Genomic DNA, 18,727 nt, shown 5'->3' with positions numbered 1-18,727 from the left:
GGGCAAGGCCGCAGGGAGGGGACCGGCCCTCCCCACGTGGACAGGCTCCCCTCTGGGGGCGTGGCCGCCGGCGCTGGGCGGGCCAATGATCGCCGCGGTCGGGCTCATCCGGCCGGGCCGCCGGGTTGGCTGGGGCTGCGTCATCCTGGGGGCGGGGCTCCTGGGCGGCGCGAGGCGCGGCCGGTCACGCGGTGCGCGGCGACGGCTATAAGTAGAGGCCGGCGGAGTGCGCTGCTGGAGTGATGGCTGCCGTCGCGTGCTGAGTGCTTTTTCCTTCTCGGCTGCTGAGGCGTCCGCGGCTGCTTCCTGGGTGGGTTGCCAGCCCCGCCGAGCCATCCCCAGAGCCTCCGCCCTAGGCCAGGCCGTGTGCTCGCCGACAGCAGGTGCGTGCGTCCGTGGCCCTAGCCCGCCGCCGCAGCCTGGACCTCGTCTCCCGCTCGGCCCCTCGTTTCCTTTGGTGAGTGGCGGCGCCACCTTGGAAAGGCTCTTTCTTCTCCCCGGGGCCCGGCGCGGACGCGGTGGCGCGGGGGCTGGTCGGCTGGGCCGGGGCCGGCGGCGCGGTGGGGTTCTGCTTTCGGCGCTACCCGCCTCCCTCCCCCACCCCACCCCGTGCCACCCCGTCCGCCCGCCCGCGGGCCTTTTTGGCGGTCCCCGGGAGGCGCGCGCGGGAACGGCTCTTTTCCGCTTTTCGCGGGGAGGGCGCGCGCGGGCCGGCGGCGCGGGGGCCGGGCTGGGCGCGCGCGGGCCGAGGTGGTCCCCTGCGCCACGTGCCCGCCGCCCGGCGCGTTCTGCTTGGGGTGCGGGACACCGGATCGCGGGCGGCGGGCACGGCCGGGGCCCCCAGTCCCGGTGGGCCGTCGCGGGGTGCGGGACCGCAAGGGCGCGCTGCTATTGTTATCCATCCCCCCTTCCAGGATGAACTTGCGTCCTTTCTCTTCTCCGCCATGGAATTCTGCTCCGTGCTTCTAGTCCTCCAGAGCCAAAGAAACCCCAGACAACAGATGCCCATACGCAGCGTATAGCAGTAACTCCCCAGCTCGGTTTCTGTGCCGTAGTTTACAGTATTTAATTTTATATAATATATATTATTTATTATAGCATTTTTGATACCTCATATTCTGTTTACACATCTCGAAAACCGCTCAGTAATTCTCTGATTAATTAAAGAACCACTACTCTAGAGAATGGCATCTACCATGGCAACGCTGATTGCCACTGCTATTGCTGCTACTGCCGCTTCTGGTCCATTGGTGGACTACCTATGGATGCTCGTCCTGGGCTTCATTATTGCATTTGTCCTGGCATTCTCCGTGGGAGCCAATGATGTAGCAAATTCGTTTGGTACAGCCGTGGGATCAGGTGTAGTGACCCTGAAGCAAGCCTGCATCCTAGCTAGTATCTTTGAGACAGTGGGCTCCGTCCTGCTGGGGGCCAAAGTGAGCGAAACCATCAGGAAGGGCTTGATTGACGTGGAGATGTACAACTCGACACAAGAGCTGCTGATGGCCGGCTCTGTCAGTGCGATGTTTGGTAAGTTTTTTATTCGTATTGTCCTGATAGTGGCGGGTGAGGAAATTCTTATCATGGGTAGTTCCATTCTTGTGCTCTGCCTTGATTCAGATTATTACATTCAGTAATATGCACTGCATACATAATGGAATTTGTCACTTCTGTCACGTACTTAATAAAACTTGATGTGTTTCAGGTTCTGCTGTGTGGCAACTAGTGGCTTCGTTTTTGAAGCTTCCCATTTCTGGAACCCATTGTATCGTTGGTGCAACCATTGGTTTCTCCCTGGTGGCGAAGGGGCAGGAGGGGGTCATGTGGTCAGAACTGATAAAAATTGGTATGTTTAATTCTAAAAGGCTTTTTATTCTTCTTGTCGTGTTACCATGGCGTTGTGTATGGGAGAAAATGGTGTAAAATTGGAGGGACGGGCTAAAGTTTTGAAAAGAGAGGACTAAAATTTAAAGTGTGTTTTGGTTCCTGGTTTCCATTAGTTGACATTTTTTTCTTAATGTGTTCTATTCCAGTGATGTCTTGGTTCGTCTCACCGCTGCTTTCTGGTATTATGTCTGGAATTTTATTCTTCCTTGTTCGTGCATTCATCCTCCATAAGGTAATCTTTCTCTCCCCCCATGACCTGTACTGAGTCACAGTCAGTGGTGTTCAAACCGATGGCATTATTGCAAATGTGATCGGTGTGTAGGAGTGTGGCCTTGGAAAGTTAGAAAAATTCTTCGTTTTGTATACCTCTCGTATGTTGAATTTTCTGAAAGAAGCAGGTTTTCAATACCCAAGAAGTCATTTGGGAAGGAAAAATTGAACACTAGAGTGTGCCGAGACTGAAAGAAAAAATTAAGGAAATGTATTTGGAGTGGCTTTGTTTACCTGTATGCAGATTACTACCTCAAATCACCATCATATGCAGGCCAGTCTGCATTGTAAGCTTAGGGTTCAACAGATCACAGTGTCCTGGGTGACTTTTTCTTAGCTGCCACTTAAAGTGGAGTCGTTTGGGTCCCCACATAGTTATTTGTAGAGTGTTGATTATCGAAACCAGCTTGTAAGCTTCATGGTGGACACCCTACCTCTCACAGTGACTTGACTCTAATAGCTCAGAATAGGTAAAAAGGAACCAGTAAAGGTAATTCTCGTTTTGTTTTTCTTGGCAAAAAAAAAAAAAAAAATTCCAGACAGCCATTTAATTTCCTGTCCATTTGAAAATCCCTTTTGAGGGACCTGATAGCATTTTTTTCTAATCAAGAAGTCTGATGCTGGCTCCAAAATAAATGTAGACAACAAGGGATGTTGTCGTTGGACTGAGTTACAGTAAGAATAAATGCTTTTTTCTCAGGAAACAAAGTTGTCCTTTTCCTGAGGTGAATGGCTCTTAACGGTCCATTGTAAGTTCTTAAAAATTCTTCTGAACTGAAGAAATCTGAGTGAAGGGAGATAGGTAGCTTAATCCCAAGGGGTAAGAATGTATTCAGAGCCATTTGTTTGGTCTAGTTCTTAGCTTCTCTAGGGAAGGATACGTACTTTTCTATAGAAATTCAGTAACTGGTAAAGTGACTCACTAATCAGTATTTACCATGGCCTGCGTCTAGCAAAAGATAGCAGCGTAACACTTTGAAAACTTGAAACCTCTATAGCTTGGTATAATTTGAGAGTAAACGGTTGATGTTAACGGACTCAAAGTTTGGCAGTGTCTTATTTAGCAAGCGGGTAGTGAATAGCACCTACCCTCCTACTCCCCACAGCTGTGGAATGTGATAATGTGATGCTTCCATTTGAGGCTTAGTAGTAGTCGGGGATCAGAACTCTTCGTCCTTTTAGAGCTGTATAGCTTGCTCCTTACCAGAGAAGCAGGAGGATTGCTGGGATCCCCTGTTATGGATTTGTGCTCATAAAGGTTTACACAGGGTCTTTGTGAATTATTGAGAGACAGATTGTTCCAATTCTGGAGAGGCTTTGTGTGTCTCAAGCCAAAACAAACTTCTTTTCTGGAGGAGGAATGGTCATGCTTTCAGGTGCAAAGTGGGATTTTCAGGTCCCCAGAACTCTCATTTGGGGAACGCATGCCAGGCATTTTTATCCTGTTAGAGACCTTAAGTTAGATATATGAACTTCTTGATTATATATTCCTCATGGGGTATGAGGATGGACATGATCAAGAATGATTGGAATAGGTCTTCCCTGGTGGTCCAGTGGGTAAGACTCTGTGCTCCCAGTGCAGGGGGCCCGGGTTCAATCCGTGGTCAGGGGACTAGATCACGCACGCATGCTGCAACTAAAGAGTTCGCATGTCGCAACTAAGAAGTCCGCATGCCACAACTAAGAGATCCTGTGTGCCGCAACTAAGATCCGGCACAGCCAAAATAAATAAATAAATATTAAAAAAAAAAAAGAATGATTGGAATAGTGTTTAAAACTATTCAATATGGACTTTGAGAATCTACCCGCACACACACACACACACACACACAGGCAGGCACATACTCTTGTGTTTAATCTACCAATAACAGATGAATTTTTAGGTGATGAGGCTGAGTATTTCTGGTTACTGTTAGATTTTAAGTCTCAAGAAAATATCTTTACACTAGTAACCTTTGGTGGTCTTGGCTGTTAAAATCTAAATATTTGACCATTAAGATATTTTCCAACTAAAGATTCTGTTTTGGAAATTAACATTAAAAGTGCTTTTAAAAATTTTCAATTTTCTGAATGTTCCAAGGGTGTTGGGTAGTCCAGTAGGAAAAAGCAGAGTGGAGGTTAAGGATTGGGACAATAAACAAGGAATGGGGGAAAAGGAAGTTTTCCTGTTGAGTGTTTAAATTCTAGTCAAAGAAAGTGGGCCATTCAGCGTTCTCCCTTCTGTCAGGAAACTCATTAAATATATCTAGGGCATCTTTTCAAACTTAGGAACTTTTTTCTTTAGTTTACTGGAATGTCCGATGTATAAAAAATGAACTATTATGGTTGAAAATGGGTTATGAAGACCCCCTGTCCCATCCCATATAACTGGATGATGAGATATTTACTTATAGGTAAAGTTTTAAGTGTTAGGTGAGTCATACGGTGGTAACATTCAATAAAGTGTTAGCCCTGGTTACCTCCTTGGGGAGTGGCTAAGAGGAATTTGGAGGCAGCAAAAGGGAGAAAGAGAAGCCCCCACAAATGTCTAGAACCCTTATGGATTTTGATTTCGGGGGGTGGTGTTAGGTTCCTTGGAGAATTTCTTAAAAGCACAGATAGTTCTTAGAAGAAAAATGTATATACACCTCAGGTTGGTTCATAACTTTACCGACTACCCTTGGGGTGGGACCCGCATGGTTGAGTTACTCAGAGATGATGAGTTTTTTTTTTAATATTAATTAATTAATTTTTTGTTGTGTTGGGTCTTTGTTGCTGCACGTGGGCTTTCTCTACTCGTAGTGAGCGGGGGCTACTCTTCGTTGTCGTCTGCGGGCTTCTCATTGCAGTGGCTTCTCTTGTTGCGGAGCACAGACTCTAGGCGCGCAGGCTTCAGTAGTTATGGCATGCGGGCTCAGTAGTTATGGCTCGTGGGCTCTAGAGCGCAGGCTCAGTAGTTGTGGCGCATAGGCTTAGTTGCTCTGCGGCATGTGGGATCTTCCCGGACCAGGGCTTGAACCTGTGTCCCCTGCATTGGCAGGTGGATTCTTAACCACTGCGCCACCAGGGAAGCCCTGATGCTTAGGTTTTATTGGCTATTTTTGTTTTGACCAGTTCCCTACCTGTAGCATTCTCTTAAACTACGGATAGGGAAGGTAATATTCGGAGTGGTTTTTGTCGAGGGCCCATCTCTGCTGATTTGGAATGGCACCTCTACTTTCCGTTTCCTTGATCTTAAGCCATTACCTCACTCTTCTGATGTATTTGATTCTTCTCCTTGTCTATTCCTCCCCAAGATTTTCCATTGGATTGTGATTCAAGATAGCATTAAACCTTTGGGCTAACCACATCTTTAAAGTTTAGCCTTCCCACGTATTCAGATCTGTGCTCTTGTTTTTAACTCTTGTTTCCAGTCACACTGGCCTCCTTGCTGTTCCTCAGACAATTCAAGTGTTTGCCTCAGGGTCTTTGTACTTTCTGATGTCTCTGGGATATTCTGCCCTCCAGGTAGCCTGCTCTCTGGCTGCTCTTTTTCTACCCCTGCGTGTGTACCTGGCTTATGGCTTGTTGACCTAACACATTTGTGTCTTTGTTCCACTGATGGTCTTTGGAGTATCTCCCGCACCACCCCCAAGAATTAAAGTGTGCGCCTCCTTCCATCACGGCCTCCTTCCCCTTCTTTTTTCTTCATAGCGTGATTCTGTACTAGAATGTAAGTGTCAGTTCTGTGAGAGCAGGAACTTTGTCTCATTCACTCCCATATTTTAGTGCTTGGCACGGTCTGTTAAATGAGGAGGTGACCTAGTGTACGATTGATTTTTATCTTAGCACTTTGGTAGATCACTAGTTGTGGCATATTTATCAAACGTCTAGATAAGATGGTTGTTGCTGGCATACTCTACTACATGTTTTCTTTTGCAGGTATAAAGTCAGGTAAGAAATGTAGTATCTCATAGTCTGTTTCTTGATCTCCCTTACATAGTACATTTTCAGGTGTGTGCTCAGATTTTATCTGGACATGAGGTACCTTAGAGCACTGGGGGTTGAAACTGATTATTCAGGACATCACCAGTCACTAGTAATAGGTAGCCTTGTTAAGAATAACAGCAACAGGGACTTCCCTGGTGGCGCAGTGGTTAAGAATCCGCTTGCCAATGCAGGAGACACGGGTTTGAGCCCTGGTCCGGGAAGATCCCATATGCCACGGAGCAGCTAAGCCCGTGCGCCACAACTACTGAGCCTGTGCTCTAGAGCCTGTGAGCCACAACTACTGAGCCTGCGTGCCACAACTCCTGAAGCCCTCATGTCTAGAGCCCATGCTGTGCAACAAGAGGAGCCACCGCAATGAGAAGCCCGCACACCACAACAAAGAGTAGCCCCCGCTCGACACAACTGGAGAAAACCCAAGCGCAGCAACAAAAGATGCAACAAAGCCAAAAAAAAAAAAAAAAACAATAACGGCAACAAAAACCTAACCAACCCCCAAACATTAAAGCAAACACAAACTTAAATTCAGATGGATGTAGAAGATGAGATCAGCCTTGGTAGGGGAACTTCCAGGAGCAAATGTAGGAAAAGACCATTTGGCCTTGGAAGCTACTATGGGGAGATAGTTATTGGAACTAATTCCTGAAGCTGCCCTTTGATAAGGTTCTATGGAAATGGGTTAAGTTTTTACAGCTTTTAAGATCTTGAGCTTAATGATGATGGTATTTTACAGGCAGATCCAGTTCCTAACGGGTTGCGAGCTTTGCCAGTGTTCTATGCCTGCACAGTCGGAATCAACCTCTTTTCCATCATGTACACTGGAGCACCTTGTAAGTACATATCAGAATATTTAAATGTGAATTTAAAGTTGTTTCTAAAACTTGCATTAAATGCCCAATTTACCCCTTTTTGTTTACAGGGCTGAAATCTCCTAGAAGGTGGCTGGCCTGCGCCCATTTCAGAAGGCTGCAGGCTAGTGTATGCTGAGTTAACCTAGATAGTTTTTCAACCAAAGAGACCTGCTCAGATTCTAAATCACTACAGACCTTTACTCTTTAGTCTTCACAGGATCCACCGATAATTTGATCTTCTCCCTCCCTCTTTCCTATCTATGCTAAAAATACCGGAATTGATGTTACCTCGACTACTGAAGAGTCATTAGTTATACTTGGTCTTCGATAATCAGTCATTTAGGACTGGTTTGCTGGATATTCTCATTTTTCTCTCCCAAGTGGAGCTCCTTTTTGTTTCTAAATTTACTCCCCTGAATCTGCTTGAATGAGAAGAGTTGGGATGTTTAACACCTGCCCTAAGTGCACTTGGAAGAAGAATTCATGCAGCTAAGAGGAAAAATATTTGTGAGAATATAAAGATTGAAATGTTGATTACTTTTATGTTGGAACGAAGGCAAAGCATGGATTAAATCGTGATACGTGTTTCATTTAGCAATTGAAAAAGATTGATAACCTGTAACTTGTTAGACAGGATAGTACATGTCTTGATCAGTCAGTTTTCCTGTCTAGGCTCATTTGGCCTGATGGCCTTTGATCCGTCAGGTCAGTGGCTTTCAATCTTTTGACTGTTGTGACACACTGGAAGAAAGACGTTGTACATTGCTGCCCAGCACACACATACTTAGAGAGGGAGGGGGAGAGAGGGAAAGAGAACTGGAATAGTATGTTGAAGCTACTTAACCTTACTGTGTGCTATGCAGTCATATTTGCAAGTATTCTTTTTAGCTTTTTAAAATGCTCATTGTGGCCCACCAAACTGATTTCATTTCTGACTGATGGACTGTAACTTGCTTTGTAAACCTCACTGAAGTAATAAGTCACTGACCAAAATTGGAGTTAGCTAAGTATTTTTAACCACGTCTTTGTTAGAATAATCAGGAAAGAAATCAGGCAACTTGATGAGGATATTGATCTTATTTAGGGGATACCAGCCTCCTTACCAAATGCTACAGGCAGAGGAAAGCTTGCCTGCTGCCTTTCTATTCTGTTTTAAATTGGCTTCTTCATGTTAAACTAAAAAAGGCTCCGTGAGGCTCTAAGCACTGATGTTTTATGTGGTAGCAGCAAAGCTCATAGTTCAGTGAAATCAGAAACTTGCATTTTCAGTCGTCTTTGAAAAGGGAACGTGGGTATTTTTGTCCTGTCCTTTGGTCGATCATTTACAAGAAAGAACCAGTCTCATTTTCCTTTTTTGGCTTGGAATGTAGGCAAATTTAAATTGTGATACAGAGATTGATTAAATTTCATGTATATTTTAGTTTGTGTGACTAACTGCATGATTAGAATTGATAGCAGGAATTAAAATGGAAAGATTTAGTCATCACAGAACTTTGGTTTTGAAGGGGCCTCGATTTATATCTGATTTTTAAATACCGATCATTTTGAGGAACAATAGAATTTCCATTTTATAAGTAATTCCTAACATGCAGAACAACCCCAAGTAACTAAGCTGTTCTTGGATAAACCACAGGTCATTATAACATCCTTTAGGTTTAAGTAGTGTTCTCTAGTGCTTTGCTTCTGTCATTAAATGTAGACGAGTGGCTTGGAGGCTGTTGGCATTTGAGTGATAACCAGGTGACTAGTTAATGGTCCCTGAGCCATGCGAGCAGGAGGCATGTCTCTGTTTAAGATGTGGCCTGTTAGTGTGATGACCACTCTACTATTTTCTTTTTGTGAAAGGCAGCCCTTTGAACTCTTCTTATCCCTTGATAGATAAATGTATCTTAGTTTGATAACGCGTCCTAAGGGATAATCTAGCTCTAAAGGATTTTGCTCGTACAGTGGATGTGATAACTTCCACAGAGAACTAATTATATCAGTATGAGAAATGTGACGACTGGGGCACTTTCCTTTTCTAACGTTAAAATCTTATGTGCAAACATAAGGTGTGGCTGCTCCCATCTGGAGGCTGGGCAGTGGGAAGCTTCCGTTTATTTTCATAGCTCGTTGCAGTTGCTCAGTGTGGTAATCTGTCTTCTGAAGCAAAGAAAGGAAAAAGCCTAGTATGTGAAGGAGCTTGGGAGATGTCAGTCTAGCAGGTGTTTAAAGTAGGCCAGACTGGTGTGGATTTCACATGCTGTGGGATTTTTCTCCCAAATTTGTATAGCCACGAACACAGTAAATCCCGTGGACCTAAGGCTGGCAACAGCTATAAAGGGTGATGGGCTGGCTTGGGGAACCCCAGAGTCCCCAGAGGAGGGTTGACACATTATTACAGGGGGGCAGTTGCCCTGGGGTTTTCAAGATGCACCATTTTATCTCCTAGTGCTGGGCTTTGACAAACTTCCTCTGTGGGGTACCATCCTCATCTCGGTGGGATGTGCAGTTTTCTGTGCCCTTATCGTCTGGTTCTTTGTATGTCCCAGGATGAAGAGAAAAATTGAACGTAAGTAACACGTTGTAGCAGAAAATCTTAACTAGTAATGCTGTGCTTGCTTCTTTGTGTGTAGCCGTCTGTAAAAATCTGCTACTTGGATAGGTTGGTAAAGCCAGAAAATTTACATGGAAATTTGCGGATGTAGGTTTATTGTCCAAACTACGTTCTTATTAACTTAAAATGACCTGAGACCTAGCCATAAGGCCTATTTGACCTTATTTGGGCCGCCAGACAAGCTAGGCACTTAATCTATTTTTTCTTTTTTTTTTTTACTGTACCTTGATCACTTGCCAGTGACATGCTAGATAAATACAGAGAAGTTGTAGTCTACATTAATTGAGAAGGATGAGGATACCTTAATGAAAATAAAAGGTAGGTATGAAGTATTTTCACAGGAAACATTTACCAAAACCAACGCCTTCAGATTCAGATACTCAGAGCTATGCTACTATATTATCTGACTTCAGATTTGGTTCATTTTCAGAATTGGAGCACAGATTCCAGAGGTAGACATTTTCGGGTGTCATGAAGGGATCATTTAGACCATTAGTGTATGTAGTATTTCAGTATAATCAAATATGGCATACATTTTGGTTAGTATAGGTCTTAATTAAATCTCGTATTCCTTCCCTTACTACTTGAACTCTCTTGAGACGATCTTTTTCCGCCCTTTTCATCTGCAAATGCTCGGGTGGTGACGTAAGTTTGTTCTTTGAAGAGCGCAGGGCTGCACGGACTGCAGTGGCACCGGGAGAGTGCTACGTCATGCAGCTGTGTTCAGGAGCCTCCGAGAGGCTCTGCGCTAGTCTGGCGGCCTTCAGGACTTCGTGACCTTGATTCTCCCTCAGTCTGGGAGAAGATGAGACAGGTCTTGCTAATGTTCTGTACCCTGGTTGGTAGCTTGACCGGGATTCCTGAGTGAACACGGAAACAGACTGGGCATTGGTACAAAGGCAGAAAACGTTCCCACCTGGTCGTGGAACCTTGAACCATAAGGCGCATGTCTTTGTTTTCTAGAGGTGGAAATTCAAGTCACCTTCAGTTGCCTGCGTTGAGCTGTGTCATTTTGCTTGAACTCACAGACTGAAATTTGGGGCCAGTTTTTAAAAAGGACGTGCACTAGATGCAGTCAGAATTTTTAGTTATCTGTCAGCCCCGTGCTTGAGCTCCTTTCCCCTCAAGAAGGGGTCAGCAGGAAGCTCAGGACGGTTTCTACATTTGTGAAGGGTTCTATAAAGAACAAGAATTTATAGCAGAGTCCACAGAGCCTAAAAGATTTTTACCATCTGGCCCTTCACTGAAAAAAACTTTGCAACCCCTAGTAATAGGGTGTTCTGCATTTGTATCGCTGGTTTCTTCCCAAGTGAGAGATTAAGCGATACGGCAAATAAAGCAGACAGGAAAATTATCCTGAATTTTCACTGAAGTTTACATGTGGTCTTATTTTGAGAAGGATTTTTTTTTTTTTTTTTTTTTTTTTGAAGTGAGGGAAAGGGGAAATGTAGAGCAGGTTAGTTTGGTCAAAACCAAACAAAAACATCCTTCTTTTCTAGGAGAAATCAAGTCTAGTCCTTCTGAAAGCCCCTTGATGGAAAAAAAGAACAGCTTGAAAGAAGACCGTGAAGAAACAAAGTTGTCTCTCAGTGATACAGAAACCAGGAATCCCGTCTCAGAGGTAGGGTCAGCAGCCACTGGGCCCCTGCGGGCTGCAGTGGAGGAGAGAACGGTCTCGTTCAAACTTGGAGACCTGGAGGAAGCTCCAGAGCGAGAGAGGCTTCCCAGCGTGGACCTGAAAGAGGAAACCAGCATAGATGGCACCATGAACGGTGAGTGGACTCCTCCTCGGGTGGGGAAAGGCGAGTTTCCCTTTGTCAGCAGTACTGCTGCAAGGCTCTGTTCGGACTTGATGCTCTGGGCTCTGAGTGTAACCTTTCGGTCTTGGCCAGGTGCAGTGCAGTTGCCTGATGGGAACCTAGTTCAGTTCAATCAGGCTGTCAGTAACCAGATAAACTCCAGCGGCCACTACCAGTATCACACGGTGCATAAGGACTCCGGCTTGTACAAAGAGCTGCTCCACAAGCTCCATCTTGCCAAGGTGGGCGACTGCATGGGAGACTCCGGCGACAAACCCTTGAGGCGCAACAATAGCTACACTTCCTATACCATGGCAATTTGTGGCATGCCCCTGGATTCATTCCGTGCCAAAGAAGGTGAACAGAAGGGTGAAGAGATGGAGAAGCTGACGTGGCCTAACGGAGACGGCAAGAAGCGAATTCGAATGGACAGTTACACCAGTTACTGCAACGCCGTGTCTGATATTCACTCGGCATCCGAGATCGACATGAGTGTCAAGGCCGAGATGGGTCTGGGCGACAGAAAAGGAAGCACCAGCTCTCTAGAAGAATGGTGTGACCAGGACAAACCAGAAGTGTCTCTCCTCTTCCAGTTCCTGCAGATCCTCACGGCCTGCTTTGGGTCGTTCGCCCATGGTGGCAATGACGTCAGGTCAGTCGATTATGGTTCTTGGCACTGCTCGTGCTGTTTTTATGCCGCCTAATCCCTTCATAAGGCTCTGCTTGTGGCCTTGGTACTTATACCACCCGTGGGACACTGAATAATGTAGAAAGGGTGAGGTAATAGCAATTAATTGACTTAAAAAAACAGGAAGAAAAATTTTTTCTTCAGAGATTACAAAGAATATGTTTGTTTCTGTAGGTGATAAACACATACATCTTCCACAGAGAAGCCTTTTATCGAGATGGGAGCCAGTTCTTTGATAGAATCACTGTCCCCTAGAATGAATTTGTAGGTGGTTAATCCTATTTCTGTGGTTTGTCACCTGTTCATTGGAACCCAAAATTTGCTTTAGTTGGGCCTGTAGGAAGACAGGCCACCAGATGCGTGGCGTTTCCCCCCTGAGAAGAGCTCTCATTTTCTTCTGTTGTGTGTGTTGGGGTTCCATTTATTCCCTTTGAAAGAAAGACCAGTTTCTAATGAAAGCTTTGCTTTAGAAAACTTAGTAGATCAGTTAACAGCTAGATTCTTGCCAAGTTTTAGTTTTGCCTGAAAAATCATCCCTGCCCTCTTTTTCTTTCAGCAATGCCATCGGTCCTCTGGTTGCTTTGTACCTGGTTTATGACACGGGAGACGTTTCCTCAAAAGTAGCAACACCAATATGGCTTCTGCTCTATGGTGGTGTTGGTATCTGTATTGGTCTATGGGTTTGGGGAAGGAGAGTTATCCAGACCATGGGGAAAGATCTGACACCAATCACACCCTCTAGGTAAGTTGGTAAAGCAGGTCTTATTAGGTTAATGCTCATTTTCTTAAGATACGTAGTACTGTGCCGTGGTACTCCATAAAGTAACCAAGTTTGTATAAGTTCCCGACGTTCCTCTCTCTTTGGTGTGAACTTTTTAGATTTTCCTTATCGTCTGGCCCTTAAACATAATTTATCTGTTCAACTCCGGTGGACTCTTTTTAACAAAATAACTTCTGAGAAAGATGTGTGTGCTAAGGCTTACTAGCTATGTACATTTGGCTTTTATCTCTGTCTTTACGGAGCCAACACTGATGTTTACCAGATTCAAAGTAAAAGTGCAAGCTTTAAGAATGGGCTTCCAGAAGACCTTAAAACCTCAAATGCTGGAAAAGAGAAGAGCAGTCTCATGGCCTGATTTAAAACAGATTTCAGGAGTTAGAGCAAACTAAAGATGTTGGTGGAGTTTTCGTCACCGGATAGAGCACAGCAAGATTGTGTGAGCTTTGGGGTAGTGCTAACTTACCAAAATTTAAGTTCCATTCTTGACAAGTGATCTGTCTGTGTCCACAGTGGCTTCAGTATTGAACTGGCATCTGCCCTCACTGTGGTGATTGCATCGAATATTGGCCTTCCCATCAGTACAACACATTGTAAAGTAAGTGTAACGGAGAGGTACTGTGTCTTTTGAGTGGTTTTGGTAGATACGTCAAGAGGTATTTTTTTCTTTTTGTTTTTTGGTGTTTTTCCTTTGATGATTTGGTGTTACACCGTGGGAGTCTTGAAGAGTTCACAAGTTTAGGACGAGTTGACTCTAAGAATGTAAAGACACGTTGTGCAGTTTCTAGCGTCTGTTGCTTTTATTTAAGCAGATAGTATATTTTCTCCCCAAACGGTGCAAGAGCCCCTTTTTATAGAGGTAGCAAGTCTGTGAGGCTTGTTGAAGGGCAGTTTATTTGAAGCAAGCATATATTCAGAGCGTCTCAGGATTGAAGTCCTGAGAAACTTACTGAGTCCTAAGGTGGCTTGATGACCATCTAATAACCATAGGGTAACTGTAGGGAAAGGAAGAAGCTGGCTTCCTTAAGGGAATTTTTAAGTTAGTTCATCATGGAGCCTTTGAGTCATTCTTTTTCTTCCGGAGAGATCTACGGGTGATTGGCTATTGGGTCTGATAGCAGCCTCCCTCTAGAATCTTTGGGGAACCTAAAACTTAAAGGAATCTATTATTAAAGCAGTTGTCATTATTATTAATGTAGCTCATTACATTCCAGCAGCTCAGAAGGGAAAAGGAGTTTTCTTTCCCTCTTTTACCCCAGTTAGCACAGATTCCGTGACTGGATTTTATACTGCCCTTCGTCTTGTTACAAGCCGGCTTTCGTGGATCGGTCCGGCAGTCTGGGGCTCCTTACCTACCTGAAAATCACGGGTCTGTTTAACAAAATGCCATTGGCACTTCAGTAACCAGTTTCCTTGATTGTTTTCTCCCATAGGTGGGCTCTGTTGTGTCCGTTGGCTGGCTCCGATCCAAAAAGGCTGTTGATTGGCGACTCTTCCGCAACATTTTTATGGCCTGGTTTGTCACAGTCCCCATTTCTGGCGTTATCAGTGCTGCTATCATGGCAGTCTTCAAATATGTCATCCTCAGAGTGTGAGGCTGTTGGAGATGAAAATTCGGGTCAGTGTTTGGGACCACCGTACACATTCCTGTTCCTTTGAAGAATGAATTACAGTGTTATAGAAGACTGACAGGAGTCTCTTTAAAGTTTGGGAGCTGTGGGAGGGAAGCGTTACTTGTGCTATAATTGCTTTTGTGCTAAATATGACTTGTCTCAAGATTAGCTATGTAAAGTAGCCAGGTTTCCACTGGTTCCTGTTGAGGTTCCTTTTCCTTCTGGGCTGTGAATTCCTGTATATATTTCTCTACTTTTTGTATCAGGCTTCAATTCCATTATGTTTTAATGTTGTCTCCGAAGATAACTTGTGATTTTTGTTCGTTTGTTTGTTTTGTGTCGTTTTAAAACGACCATTCAGAGCCGTTTGACAGTGTGCTCTGCTTCGTTGGTTTCACCAGCTTCTGCCCCAACACGCACAGGGACTTAACAGCACACACTGTAACCGAAGCTTCCCTTGTAGTCTCTTAGAAAAATAGTCATTTCTACCCTGCCCTCCTGTCGGCAGTGGCAGGTTCTGTTGGCATACGTGAACTTCTTCCTTACAAGGACAAGGTTCTTTGGACACGGTGAAAATTTAAGTTAGTAGTAACTTCTTTGCAGGCAGTTCACAGACTATGATTGCTAAGAAGAAGTAGGAAGAAAAATCCTTCTGGCAGTCTTGGTTATTTCTTTAAGATTTCTGGAAGCGCGGGATGGATGAATGCAGTGGAATATGAACTTTGGGTGAGTTAAATGGGCCAGCCTTCCATGTTCATCTGTCTACCTCTTAACTGAATAAAAAAGCCTACCGTTTTTAGAAAACATGTCTCATTGGTTTTGTTCATACATTTGAAGCATCCGAGCTCCCGATCAGCCAGCCTTATGCAATTCTTAGGAGAATGTGGTATCTTAACAAGTGAGAACTGCCCTCTAGCTTAAAGTTCCCCACTCCTCCCTGGTGCGTTTCTTGTGATCCCAGAATATACATGACGTTCCTCCATGGGGCGTTTCTAACTGTTGGGTATTTTTTACCAGCACATCCTGGACATTTCCATGTTAACACGTATCTACTCATTGTCTTTAACAGCCACAAAGTTTTCCTGTTTGAATGGGTTAGTTTGTCTTACTAGACCCTTATTTAGATTATTTGTAGCTTTGCTATTAGAGAGAATGCTAAAATGAGTGTTCGTGTTTCGTGTGTGTCGCTCGGCTTCATTTAAAAATTCTCAGTGTCGGATTCTTCAGTCTTGACCCATTATCTCTTTCAGGCTTGATCAGGACAGTTAAGCAAAAGTGCATGGCTTTGCAAACTAGATTGATGGGCCCTGTCCTTAGACTTTTAGCAAGACGCTTTGTAGAAGCCAGACTGCAACAAGGATAAGGTTATGCTTGCCTGACCTGTGCCTGAGAAATTGGACCACTGGTTGCGTACCTGCCATGGATTCACTTAGTAGATGTTCGCCATTTCATGTCAGGCACTGCACTAAGCTTTTTATATACATTTAATTCTCAAGACCTTTTGCAGTAGTTCCTAACATTATTTTGTAGCTGATGAAAGATACTGAACTGTATCTTCCCTAATCTTAAGAGAACGGACAGGGACTTCCCTGGTGGTCCAGTGGGTAAGACACCGCGCTCCCAATGAAGGGGGCCCGGGTTCGATCCCTGGTCGGGGAACTAGATCCCACATGCCACAGCTAAAGACCCCGTGTGCCATGCAACTAAGACCCGGTGCAGCCAAAATAAAGAGAATGGACAGCCCCAGGCTAGCTGAAGGTAGCCATGTGACTATTTGAGGAAGGAGAAGGGGGCCTGGGGTAAAGAGGAACCTAACAGTAAGCCCAGAACCGAGGGTCCTGCAGGAGACCCTCTGAGTTTTGGTGCTGGCTTCCTTTCCTGGTGCTACGTGACCTCACACAAACCCAGATCCTGTCTTTGCCCAGTGATTAAATGGAGAGTAGGGACTCTTCCCAAGACTTTCCCCCTTGGCCCAGGAGAGGACAGCTGAGGAAGTACTTGAACCAAGGATGTGTTTCTCTAGGAAGAGCAGCTAGATCTGGGGAAGAGGAACCCCATTAGAGCTAGTAAGAGGCCAGAGGGGATCTGTATTTCCATGTATGGTAATAGCTGCTGTGGGCCAGGGACACAGGCTGGTGAGAACTCTGGCCTGTTTCTCTTGGGCGTTATTAGATGTTGCCTTTTCTTTTTTTTTTTTTTTACTCTCCCCCCATCCAAGCTATTTTCATTAAGGTTGCACGTATGCATAATAAAGTGGTCAAGTGATTCAACAAGGCTTCTATGGAACAGGGATCTCCCACCATCATTTCCCTCTTTCCTGGGGCAACCACTTTTCTTTCGGTATTTGTATTACTATTTGGCCCTTTCAGTGTTTAGCTCTTGATGTCCCATAGTGAAAAATGATGTTTAGTTCTAGTCTGACACTGTTATCATACACAGACCCTAACCTCCCACCTTTGCTGTATAATTCGGTCTTAATTTTGGTAAGATCAAAATTGAGAGTATTTTAAAAATATCACTGAGCTGCTCTTTTCCGGACGCGCAGGCTCAGCGGCCACGGCCCACGGGCCACCAGGGAAGCCCTGCTGAGTCTTACAGTACGTATATACTGTGATCATTTTGTTTTCCCTGGAATAAGCTCTACCGCCCCACCCCCCCCCACCCCCACCCCTTTTTTTTTTTATTAAGTGCTTGTCACCCTTTTAGGACCATGAGAAGCAACAGGAAAGTTCCTGATATTTTAGGGAAGCTTCACTCACAGCTTGTGACCTGTTCCAGTCTAGACAAGTTTCACATCTGCATCCTAAAATTTCCCTCTGCCATTCTGGGAATTTCTTTTACCTCCTTTGTTGGATTTCCTGTTTCCTATAGCCCACGTTTTTGTTTTTTCTTGGTTTATTCCCCTGTTTTGGGGGAGAACACCCTACTGTTCCAGCTTCCTGAGAGAGAATCTCGGGTGGTAGAGGCCTAATTGCTCAGAGTTCCGGGGCTCACTGGGGCAAAGGTCACTGTGTATTTTAGTCTCCCCGTTTTCAGCACCTTGTTTTTTTGCCTGGTTCCAAAAGCACGCGTTCATTACCCCAATTTTTAGGTAACTAACACCCGTCCCCCAGTAACACGGTTCAGATTTCAGTTGCCATGGTATATTTTAACTGAGGAATCGCGTACAGTACAAACTTTAATGCTAGCTCTTTGGTCCACAAATCCCATTTCCAGAGGAACAGATGGACATAGGCCCAACGAATGACCTCTCAGTTGGCTTCTTTCAAAGTTTTCTTGGTGTCTGGTTGTCGTTCAGCTGTTATTCATTTCACTCACCGACAACAGAGCTTTTTAGTAGTGTTCCCAGCGGTAGAAGAGATGCTGTAGGCTGTTAGCACTGCAGTTGGATTATGTTCCAGGTTCTCTTGGGGGCTTGAATGAAAGTGTGAAAACTTGCCTTTTACCATCAAATGCAGCTTTCATTGATCCGGCCAACAAAGAGGTTATTTCACATTTTAACAGGTTTGGACAGGCTATTGGTACTATAACTGGACATTGTATGATGGCTTCAGCCGAGGCTTGGAAGAAATTGAAAGCATCATGGCAAAAAGCAGCAGTGATTTGCAGTGTGGCAGAAACTGACTACACTGCAAATAACTTTGGACGATTCAAAGTGGACGTGAATTGAGTTGTATTTGAACACGGGAGGGTTGATGCTGCTACTGTTTGAGAGATTGTAGATAGGCAGCCGGAGGCACTTCTGTGAAGGTGAGCGTGTCGGCGTAAATGAGGAAGGTGGTTGTGATGAAAAGGATGCAGATGTCCCAGAGGAAGCGATGCTGGCCTGGCCCGAACTTCCCATGAAGGAACTTCCCAGAGCTATTTCTCAACGGTGAAGAAAAGGTAAAATGTTGGAAGCTGAGCCTCAAACACTTTATTTAATTAATTAGCTTCCTGCAGATGAAATTTAGATTTTTTTAATTGAAATATATTGTATACAGAAAAGTGCACATAATTGTATAACTTGCTGGCCTTTTGCACACTGGACAGATCCATGAAACCAGCAACCGGAACAGGAAATGAACAGTATCATTCACAGGATAAACGGGTCAATGACGAGTCACCTGGTTAAACTACAATATGGCAACTGAGAACTAGAGAAATGTTACACAATCATGTTTACTTGCAAGCTGGGCTAAGCTCTAGGTTACTAGTGCTTTCAACAGTTCATTTCCCGACTGGCAGGAAATGAAAGGATTTGTTATCACCCTACCTCACCCTTTCACCTTTCCGCAAC

At 44.7% G+C, this 18,727-nt stretch overlaps 1 protein-coding gene across 5 annotated transcripts; it reads left to right on the top strand.

The window, feature by feature from the left end:
* Positions 1–224: 224 nt before the first annotated feature.
* Positions 225–15,269, top strand: SLC20A1 (solute carrier family 20 member 1). 5 transcript variants are annotated; one of them, XM_032652555.1, is made up of 12 exons: positions 225–457; positions 915–1,530; positions 1,706–1,846; positions 2,034–2,119; positions 6,857–6,953; positions 9,406–9,525; positions 11,070–11,342; positions 11,463–12,021; positions 12,614–12,799; positions 13,349–13,433; positions 14,269–14,453; positions 15,052–15,269. In XM_032652555.1, the coding sequence occupies exons 2-11, from the start codon at positions 1,185–1,187 to the stop codon at positions 14,428–14,430; spliced, it is 2,055 nt and encodes a 684-aa protein (XP_032508446.1). In that variant the 5' UTR covers positions 225–457; positions 915–1,184; the 3' UTR covers positions 14,431–14,453; positions 15,052–15,269. The 5 variants fall into 5 exon arrangements, with proteins under 5 accessions (XP_032508446.1, XP_032508442.1, XP_032508443.1 ...); XM_032652552.1 differs by having other exon boundaries at positions 226–457; positions 14,269–15,268; XM_032652553.1 differs by having other exon boundaries at positions 239–383; positions 14,269–15,268.
* The last annotated feature ends 3,458 nt before the right edge of the window (positions 15,270–18,727 follow it).

The sequence above is a fragment of the Phocoena sinus genome, chromosome 13 (genome assembly GCF_008692025.1).
Source record: "Phocoena sinus isolate mPhoSin1 chromosome 13, mPhoSin1.pri, whole genome shotgun sequence".
NCBI lineage: Eukaryota > Metazoa > Chordata > Mammalia > Artiodactyla > Phocoenidae > Phocoena > Phocoena sinus.
The sequence above is the reverse complement of the archived record's forward strand: the minus strand, read 5'-3'. Positions and strand labels throughout refer to the sequence as shown.